The 21,438-nt window shown below is 39.7% G+C and overlaps 2 protein-coding genes, 2 long non-coding RNA genes and 1 pseudogene across 4 annotated transcripts; 2 read left to right on the forward strand and 3 right to left on the reverse strand.

The window, feature by feature from the left end:
- Positions 1 to 427: 427 nt before the first annotated feature.
- LOC141767079 (uncharacterized) lies at positions 428 to 1,721 on the reverse strand. The gene is made up of 2 exons (XR_012593765.1): positions 1,534 to 1,721; positions 428 to 736 (listed from the first exon to the last, which is right to left on the reverse strand). It is a non-coding gene; the product is annotated as an uncharacterized LOC141767079 (long non-coding RNA).
- Positions 1,722 to 3,023: 1,302 nt separating this feature from the next.
- On the reverse strand, positions 3,024 to 5,419 carry LOC141766196 (uncharacterized). Its single transcript, XM_074632832.1, has 2 exons — positions 5,291 to 5,419; positions 3,024 to 5,145 (listed from the first exon to the last, which is right to left on the reverse strand). Exon 2 carries the CDS (start codon positions 5,065 to 5,067, stop codon positions 3,322 to 3,324), a length of 1,746 nt encoding a protein of 581 aa, XP_074488933.1. The 5' UTR covers positions 5,068 to 5,145; positions 5,291 to 5,419; the 3' UTR covers positions 3,024 to 3,321.
- Positions 5,420 to 9,341: 3,922 nt separating this feature from the next.
- LOC141766210 (uncharacterized) lies at positions 9,342 to 16,449 on the reverse strand. Its single transcript, XR_012593587.1, has 4 exons — positions 16,312 to 16,449; positions 13,984 to 14,109; positions 11,312 to 11,374; positions 9,342 to 9,521 (listed from the first exon to the last, which is right to left on the reverse strand). It is a non-coding gene; the product is annotated as an uncharacterized LOC141766210 (long non-coding RNA).
- LOC141766209 (photoreceptor-specific nuclear receptor-like) lies at positions 11,381 to 14,540 on the forward strand (annotated as a pseudogene).
- On the forward strand, positions 16,319 to 21,192 carry stoml1 (stomatin (EPB72)-like 1). The gene is made up of 7 exons (XM_074632857.1): positions 16,319 to 16,466; positions 18,240 to 18,346; positions 18,442 to 18,591; positions 19,678 to 19,881; positions 19,965 to 20,181; positions 20,270 to 20,470; positions 20,651 to 21,192. The coding sequence occupies exons 1-7, from the start codon at positions 16,319 to 16,321 to the stop codon at positions 20,845 to 20,847; spliced, it is 1,224 nt and encodes a 407-aa protein (XP_074488958.1). The 3' UTR covers positions 20,848 to 21,192.
- Positions 21,193 to 21,438: the final 246 nt, after the last annotated feature.

Raw genomic sequence — 21,438 nt, forward strand, 5'->3', positions numbered from 1 at the left:
TAAATAAATAAATACATATACAGATACATACATAAATAAAGAAAACAAACTATTAAGACTCCACTCTCGAGTGAGCAAGGAAAACATCCAGAAAACATATTAGTCTTTTGTACTTTTACTTTTGATACTTTAGTATTTGTATTTGTACTTTTACTTAAGTAAAGGATCTGGGTACTTCTTCCACAACTGATATTAATGTTGTATAACTCAGGATTTCGCATCAAGGCCCTTTACATCCACTTTCTGGCACAGGCAAAAGTCATGCAAGTACAGTTATTCTTGTGACCCGTTCTGCTGACATCAAGGACAGATTTGAAGTTTTGGTATTTTCTTCCCCTGTGACTCCTTTTCGTGTTCCTCCTGTCCCTCCTGATTTTTTTTTGTTTGCTCCAGTTGGTAATAACATTTTCTATGATCCGACAAGATGGCAACTGACTATGTCAAACAACAACCGCATCTACCTGCTGCAAGACCTGAAGTAATTTACAAAACCCAAACCAATCAACAAAAGCTAATCGAGAAAGTCATTAAACAAGAGTCATAACTCGAAAAAAGGCATCTTCCCCTTCCACAAGCGATGGACATTCCCTCAAGTGTCTCGATGTTCCACACGTAGGACATCAGAAAGTTAGGCAAAACCTCCAATAACGAGGAGAAACTCTGAGTGGTATCTCCAATCCAACCAGATCCACTGTGTGACTGCCAAGAGGTTTGTCCAGTATGTGAAGAACACGTTCTAGAATGATACACAGAATAGAACACACACATAATGATAAGAACACAGAATGAAACGCATAAATTCTGACACACACATTATGACACGCTTGAATTCTGACACGCATAAATTCTGACATCCATAAATGATATTTAAATGAGAAAAAGAAAATTATGCAAAATAATAATGCTGTGGTCACTAAGTGAAATAGGCCTGATGCACTTGGCTCTAGAAGGCCCTGGCTTAAATCATGGAGAGCAGATCCTACATCATGTTCAGGACATATTTCTCAGTCTGCCAAATATTCTTAGATACATAAAGACACATATTGATCTACTGTATTTTACCTGACACTGTTCTGAGCAGATATAAGGGAAACCAAACCAGATGATATTATTACTGGAACTTGTACCGTTACTTGTATTTTACTTGAGTATTTCCATTTTCTGCTACTTTATACTTCTACTGCACTACATCTCAGATGGAAATATTGTACCTTTTACTCCACTACATTTACTTGACACTTTCGCTACTAGTTATTTTTTACATAAAAAACCTATGATATGCTTTTGTAATATAATGCAGTAATGTACTACTATACTCAGTAGTATATAAAGTATCTACACTGACTCCAAATTGAAGAACTACAACATTAAAATGCATGTGTTAGTGATAAAAATAGAATAGTAGGCCTATAATATTCGATAAGAATATACCACTTTAAAATGGAGCCATTCTGCATTATTTTACATTTTGGGTACTTCTTCCACCACTGATATTAACGTTGTATAACTTAGATTCAGCACGTTGATCCCTACCTTTTACACTTATGTTCAGGATTTCGCAGGAAGGCCCTTTACATACACTTTCCAGCACAGGCAAAAGTCATGCAAGCACAGTTATTCTTGTGACCCGTTCTGCTGACATCGAGGAGAGATTTTAAGTTTTGGTATTTTCTTCCCCTATGACTCCTTTTCGTGTTCCTCCTGTCCCTCCTGATTTTTTTTGTTTGCTCCAGTTGGTAATAACATTTTCTATGATCCGACAAGATGGCAACTTACTATGTCAAACAACAACCGCATCTACCTGCTGCAAGACCTGAAGTCATTTGCAAAACCCAAACAAATCAACGAAAGCTAATCGAGACAGTCATTAAACAAGAGTCATTTAAACAACAGTCATAAAGTGAAAAAAGGCGTCTTCCCCTTCCACAAACAATGGACATTCCCTCAAGTGTCTCAATGAGCCACATGTAGGCCATCAGAAAGTTAGGCAAAACCTCTAATAACGAGGAGAAACTCTGAGTGGTATCTCCAATCCAACCAGATCCACTGTGTGACTGCCAAGAGGTTTGTCCAGTATGTGAAGAACACGTTCTAGAATGACACACAGAATACAATGACACATAATGATAAGAACACATTATGACACGCATGAACTCTGACACACACATTATGACACGCATAAATTCTGACATGCATAGGATTCTGACCCCCCTCACACACACACACACACACACACACACACACACGTGCACACATACACACATCTGCCCCTCACTGCATTATAAAATTAAAGCACAACATAATAAAAGCACAACATCAACATAATCACTTCCTGTATTAGATTGTTTTGTCCATCTTTACACCGTCACTGTGTGTGCTCCCTCCACCTTGAGTGATGGAGATGCTTTCCAGCTCTCTCACAGTCACTTGTTGACCTGGTAAACTCACCTGAACCTGTCTGCAGAATGTGGATAGCCATCCTCCACATTTATAGGCTTATTGAATGAACTAATGTATGAGTTCTCTTTACACTTAAAAACACACGTCCCCTTAAAATAACCTCATTTATTGTCATTGAATAAGAGTGCATTTATGTTTCTAGTAAAACAATACACCATCATTGTGATATGTCTTGATACACCTTACAGTGAAGGTGTCAGTAAATAAATATATAAACATGATAAATAAGGTTTAATGATCTTTAATTACAACAGTTCTGATCGGTCAGGAATAGATGTGGTTTTAAATATTAATAGCTATTTCCAGACTGTGTGAGCTAATACAGACAAGAAACCTGATTCTCCTTTACAATAATTCTCTACATGTTTACAGTCAGGCAGGTAAACTCATTAAAATTAGCAATAATTAAGATTAGTGTATATGATGGAAGAGAGAGCGCAAAACACACTTTTCTTTGTACTTTATTTTTGCACTTTATAAAAATTCACTGTATCAGCAGAACTTCAGTCTGAGTTGAATATTTACAGCAAATGATGAAAGAAATAAGAAGAAATTAATGAATATTATTTATTTATATTATTATTTATTGTATTTGTATATTGCATAATGTTCATTATTATGCACTGATTGTGGGAGAACTGGATCACCCAGATCGAACCCGTGCATTCCACAACAGTAGACAACACTGACTACTGAGGTGGCGCTGAGAGCTCAAGCCCTCGCATTCATTCAGAAGGAAAAAGTAAATTTTTCCTTCAAGATGAATGACACATTGAAGACGTTTTTTATCTATAGAATAAGTCCAATTATTCACTATATGTGGGATAAACCGGAGCTCCCGGAGAAAACCCATAAACCACTTTACCACCTCGTCATGGCGGTGAGCATAGAAGAGAAGCACCTGCATACCATGCAGCACCTCTGTCTCGGTGGTGCCATCAGGTGACCTTTGACGGCGGAGGCGATACGCTCTCCGACTGCCGTTTGACCCCCTTTCAAGGACACCAGCACCCACGTCGCATTGCCCCACGTCTTAATCAGGTCCCGGTAAATGGCCTTTTCGAGGTTTTCCAATGTTTCTGGGCTGGAATCGAAATCGAGACCCTCGACTTCGCCCCACGTTTGATCAAAAAGGCGCTGGATGATGTCCTGGACGTTTGAAAGGGTCCAGGTCACTTTTGCCTTCTTGAAGATCCGCGTGACCAGCCTCTCCAAAATCACCTCGACGCAGTTTTTCTTTTGTTCGTTCCGCGCTCGCCGTGCAGAGTCATCACGACTCTTCATCACGGATACCGGGGCAGACGGAGAAGCGATTGCCAAAGGTTTCTTGGCCCTGGGCTTAGTCCCCAGTATGGCGTGTCTCATATTGTCGACGAGGTCGTCGGACTGAAAGATCTGCCACCATCTGGCCAGACACAGGAAACCGAGCACCTTCCGCTGCAAGTCGGCGCGCATGTTGGCACGTATCACCGGCTCGGGGATGATCTCTGGCCCATGTGTGATATGTGTGTAGAGGAGATCACTTAAGACCTTTGTGAACTCCAAGACTCGACCGGGGGGAATGTTTATGAGTGGAGCGCCGAGTCCCAGAAGATCGTGGTTCTCTGGTTGTTTCATCAGATCGGTAATCTTCTTTGTGAGAGACTTTGCCGACTCTCGGCTGTGAACTTTGGAGCCCCGGTTGAATCTTTTCCTCATCTGTGCCACAATGCGATGGAGGCACGTTTTGGCAAAGCACTTTGCCAAAAGCTTCTTAATTTTGCTTCTGATGCTTTTCTTGGAGCGTTTGCTCTTCTGCGCCGACGGAGTCTGTCTTACAGCATCTTCGGCGATACTCCGAGCGATTTCTTCCGCGACGTCTTCAATCTCCCGAGAGTTTTGAGACTGCAGCAACGTGTACTCGGAGTCCGGCACGTCAACCAAGAGAGGTTCGGTGATGTCGTTCAACTGCTTTTTGATGATGATTGTGACATACATGATGTCTTTCATCTCAATCACGACGTCCGACGAAGGCGTCGCCGCATGGCGGTCTTCGGCGTCTGAGGGTTCCGGTTCCACATCTGATTGTTCGCAGATGGTCCTCTGCTTGCGCGGTCGAGCCAAGAACACCGATTTCATCTTGCCGATGAACGCCTGGCACATTTTGCAGGCGTGCAGAATCATGTTGTTGAGTCTGCTGGGAGGAGTGAGGCGCTGGACTATGCCCTCGGGGCTGGAGAGGGCACTTCGGACGTTCTCCGAAACCTCTTCAGAGATCAATGTCGTCAAGCTTTTGGAGCTCGGACACTGAACCGAGACGTCGACGCCCAGAGCTTCGGCAAAACCCTGAGAGATTGCGTTTCCCAGATTGATTTGGACGTCGTCCTCAGACGCCAGGGTCCTGCTCCCGAGAGATTTCAGGAAAGCTTTTGTCAAGGCCGCTGTCATGTCCAACAGCAGCTCTCCCATCATGGTCATAGTGGCGTCGTCGGGGCTGCCGGATTTCAAAAGTCCCCACTGATCCGCCGTCATCCCCTTAAAGAAGGAGTTGAGCAGCTTGGAAACAACGCGACGGACGTTGAACTCGGGCATGATGGCTTCTGGCTGGGAAGTTCTTGATGATACCATAATGCTGATTTACGGTCAATTCTTGTCGATGCTTTGTGGTTTTTGGAGAGAAATTCACTGCTTCTCTCAGTAGGTAGTCTGATGAGTGAAAATAATCGTTAGTTGCAGCCCTAATTATTATTAACTAACATGTAAGCTGCATTTAAATGTTGAGGCTCATTTTAACTGCTTCATATACTGTTGGGAGGTTTAATCTAAAGCAATGCATTCATAAAATTCATACCTCTTTCTCTTGAGACAACTGCTTCTCTCAGTCGATGTGTTTCGTCTGATCGAGTCTTCAGATTCAACTACAGTTGTGTGATTCTGGGACTCTCTCCTTAATGTCACTCCTTTATGATGTTACCGCTCCTTTAAGATGTCACCACTCCTTTAATCCATCAGTGTTCCATCTAGTGATGTCACGATGCAGTGATGATGTCACCACTGCTGTGATGTCACCACTCCTTTAACCCATCACAGTGTTCCATCTAGTGATGTCACGATGCAGTGATGATGTCACCACTGCTGTGATGTCACCATGCAGTGATGATGTCACTGATGCCAAACACACACACACACACACACACACACACACACACACACACACACATACACACACACACACACACACACACACACACACACACACACGCACACACACACACACACACACACATACACACAAACATTTCAACAAATCATTACATAATAGAGACATACTTTATTTATTTTATCCTGTGATAAAGTAATAACATTCATATCGGTTTCATAATGAAGCACCAAAATGTTGTGTAAATTTACTCACGTATTCAATAAAATGTTGATGTACTAAATGTTTTGCACACAAACTATTTTACAAAATATTTCTATTTTGTGAAATTTGTGAGGCCCCCCCCCCCTTTTTATTTTTAAAGAATTAGCTCCTTATACTTTTCTCAAGTAAATTTGATACATTTTAGAGTAATTAAGATTTCAATTAATTCATATGTAAAAAGATTCTCTGTTTTCTATAATGCATCATGAAGAGTATAAACTGTTTTATAATCAAATAAATTAAATCTGCAGGGAACTTCTACTCACATTATTTCAGATACTTGCACAATTAACAGTCAATCACGGTTATATATATATATATATATATATATATATATATATATATGTATATATATTCATCCCTTATCAAATAACAGAACAACTACAAATACTGAAATAAAAGTCTTTCTGATATTTCATTGGATTATATGTTTCACTTCACCTCATGTCATGGCCCTCCCCAACCTGATTCAACAGGAAATTTCAGGTTTCAGGTTGATCGCATTTATATAAATGAGAAAAACAAAACAAATCTGTAAAAAATAATAATGCTGTGGTCACTAGGTGAAATAGGCCCGATGCACCCTGTTTTAATCATGGAGAACAGATCCTACATCATGTTCAGGACATGTTTTACAGCATTTAAGACTCAAAACTCCTCAGTCTGCCAACTTTTCTTAGATGCATAAAGACACATATTGATCTATTTTACCTGACACTGTTTTGAGCAGATATAAGGGAAACCAAACCAGACGATCTTATTACTGTAACTGTTCTGTTGTATGTAGCCTACTGTAAGCCTATAAATGTTACAGTCTCAGACAGCATCTCTGACTCATCAGCTGTGGGTTTACTCAGCTCTGATCGCCTGTGAGCACACTTTTATTACGCAATCAAAGGGCGTCTGTCTCCCTCTGGAGTGTGACTTCCCAGGGCACCCCCAATGTTTGGCCAGTTTTCAGTGACATGGACCTTGACAGCTTCAAAGAGAAGCCTGTGTGACCACTGAGAGTCAAAATGGCAAAATAGGTTTTTAATTCATCTTAATTTGTGAGTGGCTACATGAAGCCTCCCGGAGAGAGACCACAGCCGACCGAGAGCAACCTGTTTCTGTTCTCCTGTTACCTAAATGAGCAAATTCACTTAGACATAGAATCATTTTGTTTTTGTTTGGTGTAGGCTCTTACATGACCTCTAGGGGCTGATAGCTGCGCTCTTTTGGAGTTGTGGTAACTTTATTACCTTGCTATTACTGAGATTAAAGTCCTGAATAAGAAATTTTTTTGCTATACTACAGTTTTAGAGCATGTTAGGCTTGTTTTGTTTTAATATTTAATCAGAATATCATAAGCCAATACAAAAAACAGTCGATAATGGTGTGACAAAATCATCCCATTAACTGTAAGAAATTTATATAATTTCAAGTTAGAAACAAAGTAATCATGTCAGTGTTAATTTACTTTCAAATTTGTGTTAATTTATTTTAAATGTTCCGTTTTATCCATGCCAAAGAGCATGCAATTTTATAACCAAATAAGCCTCTCAGTTCCTTTGTCAGCAATAACATGGATTTTCTCTCACCAATGTTGATTTGCCTGTTGAATTGAGCTGACATGACTTTGATACGGACTGAGACAACTGATTTTCTCATTGTGTGGATTACAGTAGTGGCAGCAGATGGCAAGGCGGGGCAATCCCTGGTAGCCATAGTGCTGACACCTCAATCCTTCCACCTCATCTGACTTGGGGGCGACCACAGGAACTGCTGAAGTGAACCTACAAAGCTTAACCATGCAAGCTTGTTTAACCATTCTCTGCAGCTACTTGAAATCAGGTAGACATGCTGAGTGCAGTGTAATAGAAGCTTATGCTGTTGAGCAGGCATAAGATTATCCTGCTGAGACATTTATTCATTAGAAATTGGTAACTTTACATTTTAGGTTTATACAAAAACAGTTTTTTCAAAGTTTATTTGACAAGAATTTTGTCCAGGTTTGTATGTTTTTGATGCCAAAAGTTGTCTATCTATATACTCTATATATTTATCTACAGTATATACATTGTTTTATCATAGTCCTAAAATTAAAATGATTTAGCTCATAATTAGATTAAAAAACAAACAAACATAATCAATTATGACCTATTTTATGCCTTTGCAACTTGAGGCACCTGCTCCATGTGCATGCCAACAACTTTAAAAGTTAATCCCACTCTTTGACAATAGCTGTCATTCATGGAGATTATATAAAAAGCTGCTTAGACTGATACAAAGATTTGTGAACTAGCATTCAAGGACATCCTCTGAAGGACAAAAGAATTATGTCTTACACATGTATACCTGCTGCAGGGCATGTGCCCTCAATGTCTGATGCACTGCAACTGACTACAGCGAAAAGTATTTGAAAATCATAATATGTAAAAAGGTAACGGCACTCATGAACAGCTGATCAGTCTGATCTGCCAAGCAACTGAGCTAGGGTTTTACTAGTGACATGTGTTCAATCACCTGCAGGACTCTGTCATCATAAATGTTCCCACTAAATACATAATCATCCAGCTCGCTCATGGCAGTGGGCTGCTAAAGATTGGCTGCATCAATCACAGGGCTGAGGAGTGGAGAAACATGACAGTTATCCCTGCTAGGCAAAACTTCCAAGCAGCACTTTGCTGATGGCAGCAGCATCTTACCCGTGCCGACAACTGGAGAGTCAAGAAAAGACTATTATGTGTTTCACAGGTTACGCTTTGCTTATGCGTAACTCAATTCGGGAACATACATAATATCAGCGTAAAGGTATTATTAGTGATCACAAACAAATTAAACTAACTTTCACATTTGAAATGGTCTGAACTATCCAAACAATAATTTTCCTCAAAAATGACCTTTTAGCATGCGCCTTACATGTAAATTTCCTTTCTACTAGTGTGAACAACAAGATAATCAGCTCACCCCTGACATGTGAGTGAGACCTGTGTTATGTAATCTGATATGAGGCTCCAGATTACCATACTCGGTACTGCTTAGGTCAGTATAAAGATGGTGTTTTGAGTGTAAATGTATACTGCAACCAAACATCTAACCTAGTGTAGTGTGAATGTGTGTTCATTAACTTCCCAAACTTAGTTTATTATGTCAAAGTTGGGAAGTGAAAAAGGATCACAAGTTGTTGTTAAAGGTGCATTTGAGACATCCTGATGTCAGGTTTGAACTATTTTAACTGACTGTTTTAACTAGTTTTACATCCAGTGGTTACAAGGTACCCTACTATAGGCCAAGCTACCAGGCCTGTTGGCCACGGGTTGTGTATAATATACACTTATTACATAATATACACATATATATATATATATATACTGTATATATGTCTATAAACTGTGTCAATGTCAATAAACTGTGGAAAGTTAAAGGTCCCATATTATGCTCATTTTCAGGTACATATTTGTATTTTATGTTTCTATTAGAACATGTTTACATGCTGTAATGTTAAAAAAAACTTTATTTTTCTCATTCTGTCTGCGTCTCTGTCAGTCTGTCTCTGGTTGGAGAGTGAGTAGTTTGTGAGAATCCATTCATCCATTCATCCATTATCTGTAACCGCTTATCCTATTCAGGGTCGCAGGGGGGCTGGAGCCGATCCCAGCTGACATTGGGCGAAGACCTATGGGCAATTTAGACACAACAATTAGCCTAACCTGCATGTCTTTGGACTGTGGGAGGAAGCCGGAGAACCCGGAGAAAACCCACGCTAACACGGGAAGAACATGCAAACTCCACACAGAAGGGCCCTTGTGAAAATCAAAGTCTGAATTAATTTAAAATATACATTACGCCTAGCAAAGTGAAATCTTATACTTACAGTTAAACTCAAGCATTATTGATGTTACAGAGCTGTCCGTCAACGTCCATTACGAACGTTGTCGTCACTACCGCATTGCATTGTGGGATACTTATGCCGCCTTAGTGCCCAGCATTGCATACTGTAATATTTCACCGGATATAGTATGCAATTTGCGTACTCCTTTTTTCATTCTAAGGTTTCGGCCATACTAAAATATCTCACAGACTGTATTAGCATACTAAATAGCATGTTAGTATGGAATTTTGGACACAAACAAAATGTACAAACACAATGAGGAGAATAAAATAAATGACTGTTGCGCCTGCAGTCAATTTTTCCACTTCAAGAGAACAGGTTCTAAGTTCCAACAGCTCTGTGTGCGTAGCCCTCGTAGACGGCCCCTAGTTTGTAATCCTTTTATACACCAGTTTAGGCCAACAGAAACAGCTCTGTGTTCAAAACGACATTGTTTTCCTAAAATCAAGAGTGACTTAATAAGGATTAAAGAAATCATTCTGTGGGCACGGCAGGCAGTCACATTAGTATCTTTAGTGTCTTTGCTGCATTTGATCTGATTAAGGAGCTGAACTAGATGTCATTAGCTATGTGCAATAATGACTACAGCCATCACTGTGGCTTGGCAGACCTGCACAGAAAATAACAAGCACAGGTGTTGATGTTGCTGACATTTCTTTGTGGCCATCCACTGTGTAATACCTTAAAGTGAAGAGAAGTGAGAATATTGGTGAATCCAGGAGTTGTGCACTTCCAATAACAGCAAATTGCACTTGGGTTTGCTAATTAGGCAGACGGAGGCTCCAGAGGGTAGTCACCATATGGCAGAAGAATGGAATTAAGGGTCAACTTGTTGCTGCTCTTTGAATCTCTACACTAATTGTTTTTCTTCTCATCACCCCCTTTCGTGATCCCCCCTCTGACAAGGAGACCACATTTCATGGAAGGTTAAGCTACTTTGCTGATTTGGGGTGGCTGTTTTCTGTTGAAGCCATTAGTGTCATTGACAGGGCCAATATGGCGCAGAGGGAACGTTTTAAGACTACGCAGTTAACCCCACTACCCCGTTAACAGGAAGGTGAGGGCCATATGCGTCGTAGGAGTGGAATAAATAATCCATATTGTAATGCTTTGTATCTTTAGCCATAGTTGATTAGTTCACTTATTGACTATAACAACTTCTAAAACCTCAAGTCATTGCTGTGGGCAGTAGTTGACCACATGATGATTTTAGGCTAGATAACATGTGAAGCATCTTAGCTTGAAAACTTTCTTTAGCTTTTCTTATATTAATGTAGGTTAAGAATGAATTAGCTGATTTTTAAAAGGGCATTATAAGTAAAGACTTAACAAGGAAGAATTTAAACTGCCATGTTGATTGCTGTTACTCTCCGGAGACACTAGTGACCTTTACCATGCAGCAGCCAAATTTATGAAGTCATTTGAAAGCAGTGTGAGTGAGAAGTAAAATATATCATTTTCCTTTTATTTATCAGTGGTCAACTTTGTTGAAAATGCCTGTAAGTGGTGTGACTGATTGATTTACCCTTATAGACAGTAAAGATTAAGAGGATGACAAATCAGCATTTGCTTACACAGCGCCTGGTGCTAATCTCCTTGTCTTCCTTCAGAAAGCCCCCAGACGGCTCGCACTCATTCTGGCAGAGGGAAAGGAAGAAGACAAGCAGTGACTCTATTGACCCTGCGTTACATCAGAAACAACCAGAGAAGGGACAACAGCACTGAATCAATATCATCGAGCATTCCTGGAGTAACTCTCTGATGACCTCTGAAGAAATTAGGCGTTAACTACAAGCTTTAGAGGAAAGAACTACAAATTTTAAGTCTTTTTTGTTTTAGGGGCACTGCCATGTGTCAACACTTCACATGGTAAAATGCTTTGATCCAGCCAGGCAACTGCACAAAAAGTACTTTATACAGAAGAGGAAATACTTCTGGGAGTAATCTTCTATTTGTCTAAAAACTGTTTATTAAGCGAAGTTCAAGTTAGATTATCTGAAAATGGAGGATCACATGACCAAAATGAACATGTTTTCTTCGGACACGTCTAATGACTTCACAGATGGATCTCAAGCAGGTGAGCCGATAATTGTTGTAATATGAAAGATATGAGAATGGTGCTTAACAAAGACAACAAAATTAAAAAACAAAACTTGTAAATATTTTTCTGTACAACAGATTATGTTGTTAGAATAATAATAGTTTTCTGTATTGCATATACAATAAAAACAAATAGTTTAAAAAGACAGAACAACTTATTTAATGAAAAACCTATACAGTTTGTACAATTAAGTCATCCATTGATCCTTAAAAGATAGTGAAGTATTTATTTCTGCTATCTGTCCTCTACAGAAATAAGTTCAGTCCCAGGTAAAGCACTTGGCCAAGGTCTGCTATGTAGAGTGTGTTCTGATTCAAGCAGTGGTAAACACTATGGCATCTACGCCTGCAACGGCTGCAGTGGCTTCTTCAAGCGCAGTGTGAGACGAAGACTCATCTACAGGTGAGCAAAATTTTATCGAATAGGGCAGTCAGAGTTACCATGTGTATAATGGAGAAACACAACAAGTGTAACAAGTAATTATTTGTATTTTAACATAGTGCTTATCTTTAATCAGATTTTGTTTTTGTCAAAATCACAGGTGTCAGGCTGGAAATGGCAGGTGCCCTGTTGACAAGGCTCATCGTAACCAATGTCAAGCTTGTCGATTAAAGAAGTGTCTCCAAGCTGGCATGAACAAAGATGGTGAGAAAAATCTGAATAATATTGACTTTGTGGAGTACATTATCTGTGCATGTATCATTTCTGTCGTTGTACAAATGATCTAAAGCCGTGACTGTTTTCACATGATATATTATTGTGCTTTTGGCAGCTGTGCAGAATGAGCGACAGCCTCGAAGCACAGCACACGTCAGTCTAGACTCCATAAATGTGGACACTAAAAAGGAGCACCTGGCCACCACGCGGGAGCTCACTTCCTCTGCCCCCTACTCGTCAGTCATCTGCAGACCTCTGGTCACTTCCTCCGTCACCACCTCTGCCGCCGTACAGCCTTGCATCAACCCCAATAACTACCACCGCTTTATGGTCAGCCTGCTGACTGCAGAGACTTGTGCAAAACTGGAGCCAGAGGATGGTGAGATCATATGACAGAAGTTACATTAAAGGTCCCATATTGTAAAAAGTGAGATTTTCATGTGTGTTTATTATAAAGTAAGTTTAAAGAGGACCTATTATGCTTATTTTCAGGTGCATACTTGTATTTTAGGTTTGTACTTGAACATGTTTATCATGCTTTAATGTTCAAAAAACACTTTACTTTTCTCATGTCTGTGTTGTAGCACCATCTAATGATGCATTTAAACTTAACAATATTGTACTCCCAGCGGCCTTAACATTTGTGTGACTCTCTTTTTCGCCAGTTGAGGAGAATATTGATGTGACAACCAATGATTCAGAGAAAGATCGGAGTCCCTCTGACTGTCGTACATCCCCATACACCTCCAGCTGTTCAGAGAGTATATACGAGACATCGGCACGACTCCTCTTCATGTCAGTCAAGTGGGCAAAAAATTTGCGTTTTTGCTCACTTGCCATTTCGAGACCAGGTGAGACCGACTGATGTTTTTTTATATTTACCGAACCGATTTACACCTATATAAATCTTGTGTGAGACTGGCAATATGCATTTCTGTGACATTCTCAGGTGATTCTCCTCGAGGAAGCTTGGAGTGAGATGTTCCTCTTGTGTGCCATCCAGTGGTCCCTGCCCATGGACAGCTGTCCTCTTCTGTCTCTGCCAGATCTGTCTCCCACACAACAGGCCAAGATCAGCCTCCCCACAGCTGACCTGCGCATCCTAGAAGAGGTCTTTAATCGCTTTAAGGCCTTGGCCGTTGACCCTACTGAGTTTGCCTGCCTGAAAGCCATTGTACTTTTCAAGCCAGGTAAGGTGTTATTCCTTCAGCAATATACATTTGTTACTGAATGGACATTGTAACTAATGTCATGCTGTTTGACTTGCAGAGACACGCAGCCTCAAAGACCCAGAGCAGGTGGAGAATCTGCAGGACCAGTCACAGGTGTTGCTAGGTCAGCACATCCATTCACTATACCCCGGCCAAAGTGCCAGGTAAGCCTGCTGTAACTCTGTCTCTGACAGACAAATATCTTCAAACAACATCTGCAGTATTTGAAGTTTGTCATATAAAAGCCTAAATAGAAACATGAACATGGTTCACTCACCTTTGTTCTTGCCCATCAAGGTTTGGGAGACTGTTACTTCTGCTGCCATCCCTCCACTTTGTGAGCTCTGAGAAACTAGAGCAGCTGTTCTTTCACAGGACCATTGGCAGCACACCCATGGAGAAGCTGCTGTGTGACATGTTCAAAAACTAAGACACTAACTAAAACAAGCACACAGGAATGATACCTGCTAGGAAAACACCATAAAACAACCCTCAAGCAACATGTTTTCTGCTTGTTTGTTTCACATATTCTGGTTATGACTTTGTTCAAATTCAACATAATAGCCATAGACATGTTGGAATCGCACAGATAGAAATATTTTCCCACTAAAACTCTGTTGAATAAAAGACTCATTAAAGCATACAGGTTTAGTTCAGTGATTATTACATTATTTTCTTTGTAAATATTACAATTTTGTCATAAAGAACCAAAGACATATTAAATTATTTTGTGTAGATAGGCTACTGAGTTGGAAGGAAAAGCATTTTTATTATAGTATAAGAAAATGAAGAAGTATTTGTCCTGAATAAATATGGAAATTTTGTATTTGACAAGTTTGTTGATCTTTGGTCATGTTTTCCATTCTTTATCTGGTTTTACAGAACACATTACACAAGACATATTACAAAAAGATGCAACAAAGATTAATCCTATTAATAGCCCATCATTTAGAGCCTGATCATTACATCATAATGGCTAGTATTGGCCAATTTTAGCTTATTACAGATGTATTGGTAACTGTGTCAGTCACTATGTAACAAGAAATTGCTGTGTAGAAAAAACAAAGATATGTTTTAGGTCATTTAGAAACCAGAGAGCTTTCATAAGTTTATTTTTCAACTGTTAATGGTCTCACCCAGTAGGCCTATATCTTGGTCAAAATGTTTATGCGTTTGTAAAAAAAACAAACTGAGTAGCTAACAGATTATAATTTAAAAAAGCAAACTCTCAAACATCGATATTGGCTTCAAAAATCCAATACCAGTCAAGATCTTATTTGAGTTATCTACTGGGCAGTGGGCAATAGGACAATATTCATTATGGCTACAGAGTGTACTAAATGGCGTGTCTAGAAGGTAACCTGCAAATTACCAAATCTGATCTGAGATCTGCAAAAACTTGCAAAAACTCTTGCGAAACTCTCTGCTCAACAGCCTATCCTAACCTTAACTATTCCAGATCAATGCCTAACCTTAACCAAAGAGTATAGAAGCAAAGAGGCGAAACTCTGGTGCTTTTTTTGACAATGGTCGCTGTATGCCGCTGCGGTAGTGCTGCCGCCATTTTGGACTGAAAACGGCAATGAGTCCATAGCCATGAACGCATAAAGAGACGTCTGTAAATCAGAGGATAATTTTTTTTGAGGTAAATCAACTTCCCAGTACAAACACCTAAAGGGACTGTTTGTAACTTCTTACACAAGTATAAATCAATCCGGGTCAGTGTCCCATGCGTGCTCGCGTGTGGCTACGCTGTTCAGACTCAGACAACAAGTGTTCGCTAATTTGCTCCACTCTCACGTTTATGCTTACTCCACACTGCAGAAGAGTTAGTAGCTCTGAGAATATCTAGTGAATGTACAGTGGATGTTTGTGCAGAAATAAATGCTGCAGCTCCTCCAGACCAACAGAGGTTTCCCGTGTCTTGTGAAGTGACGGGTCTCTGCAGCGAGAAACTTTATCGTCTCCGACCGGGTGCCGATGTTTCCCCTGTTCCTCCTGACCGCGGTCGGGAGGCTCAAGCAGGAAAAGCCAACACTAGGATCAGCAGTGATTCATGGAGAGACCTCCGTCTGGTCAGCTAACATTACTGCCGAGCAGCTGAAATATAGAGTGATATTGTGGTTTTAGCTGACGTGTGTCGCCTCACTGTGTTGAGCGATGCTCGTTCATGTCTATTTAGAGCGTGCACAAGCGCGAACCCGACGCTGACTTTCGTTGACTTAACGGCCACAGGTGTTGCTGTTAACAAGCATTTCTGATTCTTACAACCAGTCCCTTTAATGAATTTATTTTGAATTATAATTTTTTCCTGTCAATCTCCTGTTCCACACTCCAGTCCAGTAGGTGGCGGTAATACATCTATAAGCATTTTGCCAACAGCCAATAAACACCAAAAAAGAAGAAAGAAGAAAGAACAAAACAAGGAAGAAGCACTGGCTAGTTAGCATCTATGATTATCATAATGAGCTAAAGCGTCCTGCATTGTAGTAACCACAGCTACTTTGTTTACTTTAACCAGACGGGTTTTGGCTGACAGCTGCAGTGGACACTGACAATTATTATGAAGTTGCTTTAAATAAGAAATAACAGTTGTTTTACCCACATTAACAATGTTTGGCAAGTCGTATCAGCTGCTCCCTCAGAAGGACTCGAGGACTCCTGGCTTGTTTGTGGACACTCACAGCTTCACACAGCGCGGTTACCACAAAGGTTTATCATTTGACAACTTCCCCAATGTGTCCGAAAACGACTTCACTGGTAGGTAGCTAACATGAACTATGGTAACTATGGTAACCTTAGCATAGTTACCGTGTTACCATAGCTAACACGGTAACTATGCGAACGTTAGCTATGTTTGTTTTTGTGGAAGTGGTGCGTTTGAGGGTTAAGAGTGCTGTTGTAATTTATGACTATAAGGAGGGAGACAGCGATGTAAAGTCAAACAAAACCAACTAATCTAATAAATAATAATAAGAGCATCCCCTTTAACTATTTCACTGTCTAAATATGAGTGGTTTGCCGTTTTCAAAGTGTTACTACTGCTCAGTCCATCAAGTTTTTTGTTTCAACGTTACCTTTAACTTTAAGATAAGATAAGATATTCCTTTATTAGTCCCACAGTGGGGAAATGTGCAGTGTACAGCAGCAAAGGGGATAGTGCAAAAAACAACAAGATGCATCAGCTAACACAGTAAAAAAAGAGCTAAAACAAAGTGTAACAAAATATGAACCATTTAAATAGAAGGAAGTATAAAATAGGAGCAGTATATACAGTATTGACAATAAACAGACTATTAACAAAATTGCACAAGTGGAAAATGACAAATGGAAAATGTATTGTCCTCAAGGGACATTTGTCTTGCACCCAGGTTGAAATACAATACACACGCACAGACTTTGAACATAATAAAATACATTAAGTATGTAATAAATGTACAAAATATGCCAAAAGCCCATCACACTACATAGCAGTGCACATGCAACATATCCTGTAATTTAGTCCGTAGGTCAGGGGTCAGCAACCTGAGGCTTTCTCGTAAAGTTATGACTTTATTGTCGTAATATTACGACTTTTTTGCTCGTAAAGTTATGACTTTATTCCCGTAATATTCCGACTTTTTTTCTTGTAAAGTTATGACTTTATTCTCGTAAAATTATGACTTTATTTTCGTAATAAAAAATGTTTTCTCGTAAAGTTATGACTTTATTCTCGTAATATTACGACTTTTTTTCTCGTAAAGTTATGACTTTATTCTCGTAAAATTATGACTTTATTCCCGTACTATTACAACTTTTTTTCTCGTAAAGTTATGACTTTATTCTCGTAAAATTATGACTTTATTTTCGTAATAAAAATTTTTTTCTCGTAAAGTTATGACTTTATTCTCGTAATATTACGACTTTTTTTCTCGTAAAGTTATGACTTTATTCTCGTAAAATTATGACTTTATTCCCGTAATATTACAACTTTTTTTCTCGTAAAGTTATGACTTTATTCTCGTAAAGTTATGACTTTATTCTCGTAATATTACGACTTTTTTGCTCGTAAAGTTATGACTTTATTCTTGTAATATTATGACTTTATTCTGGAGATCTCCTATTTTTTTCCCCTCAATGTGGCCCTAATACTCTGTAGTACAATTGTACTTTGGCCCTCACTGCATTAGACTTATATACTATATACTTTGACTATAAACTGTGCTACCTTCATCACAATGCTCAAATGTTTTGCGGCTCTGCAGACAGATTATTTTTTTGTTGCCTAAAATGTCTCTCCAAAAACACTTGATCCTACACTTCCCATAATGCATTTCAATAGCATTTGTCCTGGTAAAACCCATCTTTCACACTCGCACCCCTAGTTTGTAGTGCAGGCTTGCTGTTCAAATCTTGTAGTCTCCAATCCCAAATCGAAAACTCCCCTTAAAGCCACAGATGACATCATACAACTGTTTTTCTTTACAGGCTGACTTGTTTACTGAAAATACCTTAAAGATTGAGACACTTTTTTTCCGGTTTCTTCTCTTTAAGATACCTCCCAAGGATGGCTGTCCTGGATTTGCAACCTGATTGTCATCTTCCTTGTCTACGTCTGCACCTTTTTAACATTTCCTATATCAGGATGGTTTGTACTGAAGGTAAGGTGAAATTATATTTAATCAGATACTCCCACAGCCTGTTCACTCATTTGTTGAGAATAAACACAACCAACTGTGACACATTTTGTCCGTAGACGGTGCCTAACTACCAGAGGGTAGTGGTGTTTCGTCTGGGTCGAGTTGGTCCTCCTAAGGGCCCTGGTATTGTCCTTGTGCTACCCTTCATTGACCAGTGGCAGAGAGTTGACCTGCGCACCCGTGCTTTCAACATCCCTCCTTGCCGGGTAAACCACTATACTGAGTTCATCATTAGTTAGCTGTTGTGATGGACAACATGTTAAAGCCATTTACATGCTGAAACACTGACAAATGCAGAAAACAACTGTGGTCAGGAGTAGTTTCCCTCACATTCTCCTACAGGTTTTTTTTTTTTACATTAAGTCTTTACTAAACAAACCTTTTAAAATGAAATAAATAAAGGATAGGTTCACAATTTTTCAAGTCCGTCTTAAAAAATAGTCAGTCATATAAGCTTCAGATAAACTTTTGAATGTATTTTTTGCAAGGAAGGAGGACTGTGGAGTTTGTTCCCCATCACATCCATTGAATCTGCATTAGGAATGAATCTCTTAATGGCCAGTATGGGCAAGTGGAATGATACAGCAAGCAAAATCTGTTTTGACTTACTTTGTCCTGCAGGTGGCACTCTTGGTGCACTGTTGATGTTTGTGTACTGTGTCTTTGCACCTATAAACCTCAGAATTAAATGCAGATGGATATCCGATGGCAACATTTAACGTTTTTAAGCTTAAGCATTTATCACATGGGAGTTTTTTAAATAACCTTTCCTTTGGATTTTTTGGGGAAAATAGCCACAGCTCCATCACTGAGATGCTTCACTGCATTTTTTAAAATCCTTTATTTAACCAGAAAGGTCCCATTGCGATTGTTGCCCAATAAAAAAGTTTCATATACGAGTACAAACAGGGACAGTTAACATCACAATGAAAAACATACCAAAACACAACTTACAGGAATCGGAAGCTAAAATAATCAAGGCAAAAATAATAACACTTGTTAAAAGCAACTACATTGTTCTGTAAAAACAGATTTTAAGATATTTTTAAGCATTTCAATACAACTGAGGTGTCCAGCTCATGTCACGTGTTTCTTAATGGTGCCAAGACTCTCCTTCTGAGCAGTCAGCATTTGTCAACTGTATATTCAGCCTTACACAGTAAATATTGCTCAGTCAATATCAGCTTTAAGAATGAAGAGAAGACCTCTCTATATTTTTAAAAGGGGATAAATGTTGAATGACCAATGTGAGGTGTCCAGCACTCGTATAAAATGTAATTCTGCTACTGCAGGTGAATACTCTGGATGACGGTTTGTTGGCAGTGGGAGCAGACATCCAGTTCAGGATCTGGAACCCCGTCATGTCAGTACTATCAGTCCAGGACCTGAACGCCTCGACCAGGATGACGGCACAGAAGGCTATGACCTACACCCTGGCCAAGAAGACTGTCAGGGAGATCCAAACTCAGAGAGTTAAACTTGGAGAATATCTCGTGGTGAGACTACACGGGACCTATTTATTCTGTGCTGGCTTTTCACTGTATCACGTCAAACTGACATACTTTATTGCTCTGTACAGATGGACATAAATGAGATGACTCGACCCTGGGGGCTGGAGGTGGACAGGGTAGAGCTTACCCTGGGCTCTCTACTAAAAGCACCAGGGGAAGGCCTCTCTGGACCCCTCATCGTGCCTCCTTCTGTGCCTCCTTCTGTGCCTGGACTGGAAGGCATCACTGGCCCCATTCAGCAGTTGGCCATGCACTTTCTGGGCAACATTTCACAACCTCAACAAGGTGTGGCCCCACTCACACATAACTGTTTTTAACAACATGTACCCATTCTGATAATGTTGTGTAATACATATGTGCCTTTTCTCCTCAGAGGACTGCATAACTTTTACAGATGAGTTCAGCAGTGCCCCTCTGGCAGTTGTGGCCACACCAGTTTCTGTTGAAGAGCTGCTTGGCGAGGTCAAGCTCCTGCTCTCGGAAACTTTGGTCCACCAGGTTGGGGCCAGCTTCCAGTTTGAAATAAGCTCGGAAGACGGACAACATCAAAGTTACTATGTGGATTTGAGCCAAGGTGATGGTTCATATATTACTGTAAATATGCCACAATTATAAGAGCATTCCCATTGAGATAAATCCAGCAACTGAAAGCAAGTTGTGCTAAATCTGTCTAGTAACGCTCAAATGTTTGTGTTAAATAGAAACAAAAGTACACTTACAGAAATATCTCCATCGCTCTGTGTGTGTTCTGTAGGTAGCGGTGCCGCTGGAGCAGGGTCCTTGTTCAGAGAGCCAGATGTGACACTGAGCATGAGTGACAGCGACCTTCTGGCCATGTTCCTGGGCGGACTACAACCATTTTCTGCTTACACCAGTGGCAGACTCAAAATCCAGGGAGACATTAAGACTGCCATGAGGCTGGAAGAACTCATAAAGCTACTTAAGAAATAGCTTTCATAGTAGCATTCGTATACATATTTATGAAATCTTTAAGTTGAACTGTACAGAACATGCTGTTCATGTATACATTTGTTTCAAACTGAGTGTCTGTTATGGCCTTGTCTTTCTTCACAAATCAAAGCAAATGGTTGTTTACAAGACAAACTTCCTGAAGGTCTTCAGGCTTTATATTAGTTTGCATAGTCTCACTTTTTATTTACAGATGATTACAGGTTGGTATGATACAAGATAACATTTTCAGTAAGTAATGCTGAATACACTGTGGTGTATTCTATTAGGCTGTTCGATTGGAGACTGCTGTTCATGTATACATTGATTACATTTGTTTTAAACTGATTGTCTGTTATGGCCTCGTCTTTCTTCACAAATCAAAGCAAATGCTTGTTTACAAGACAAACTTTCTGAAGGTCTTTAGGCTTAATATTAGCTGGCATAGTCTCACTTTTTATTTACAGATGATTACAGGTTGGTATGATACAAGATAAATATTCAGTAAGTAACGCTGAATACACTGTGGTGTATTCTATTAGGCTGTTAGATAATCTCGTTGTATCGCCCAAGCCTACTGGAGAACATTGATCA

The sequence above is a fragment of the Sebastes fasciatus genome, chromosome 4 (assembly GCF_043250625.1).
Source record: "Sebastes fasciatus isolate fSebFas1 chromosome 4, fSebFas1.pri, whole genome shotgun sequence".
Lineage (NCBI taxonomy): Eukaryota > Metazoa > Chordata > Actinopteri > Perciformes > Sebastidae > Sebastes > Sebastes fasciatus.

Coding starts and splice junctions, on each gene's coding strand:
- LOC141766196 (XM_074632832.1), bottom strand. CDS start 5,067: ATGGTATCATCAAGAACTTCCCAGCCAGAAGCCATCATGCCCGAGTTC.
- stoml1 (XM_074632857.1), top strand. CDS start 16,319: ATGTTTGGCAAGTCGTATCAGCTGCTCCCTCAGAAGGACTCGAGGACT. Junction 16,467..18,239: donor GTCCGAAAACGACTTCACTG/GTAGGTAGCTAA, acceptor CTTCTCTTTAAG/ATACCTCCCAAGGATGGCTG. Junction 19,882..19,964: donor AACTTGGAGAATATCTCGTG/GTGAGACTACAC, acceptor TGCTCTGTACAG/ATGGACATAAATGAGATGAC.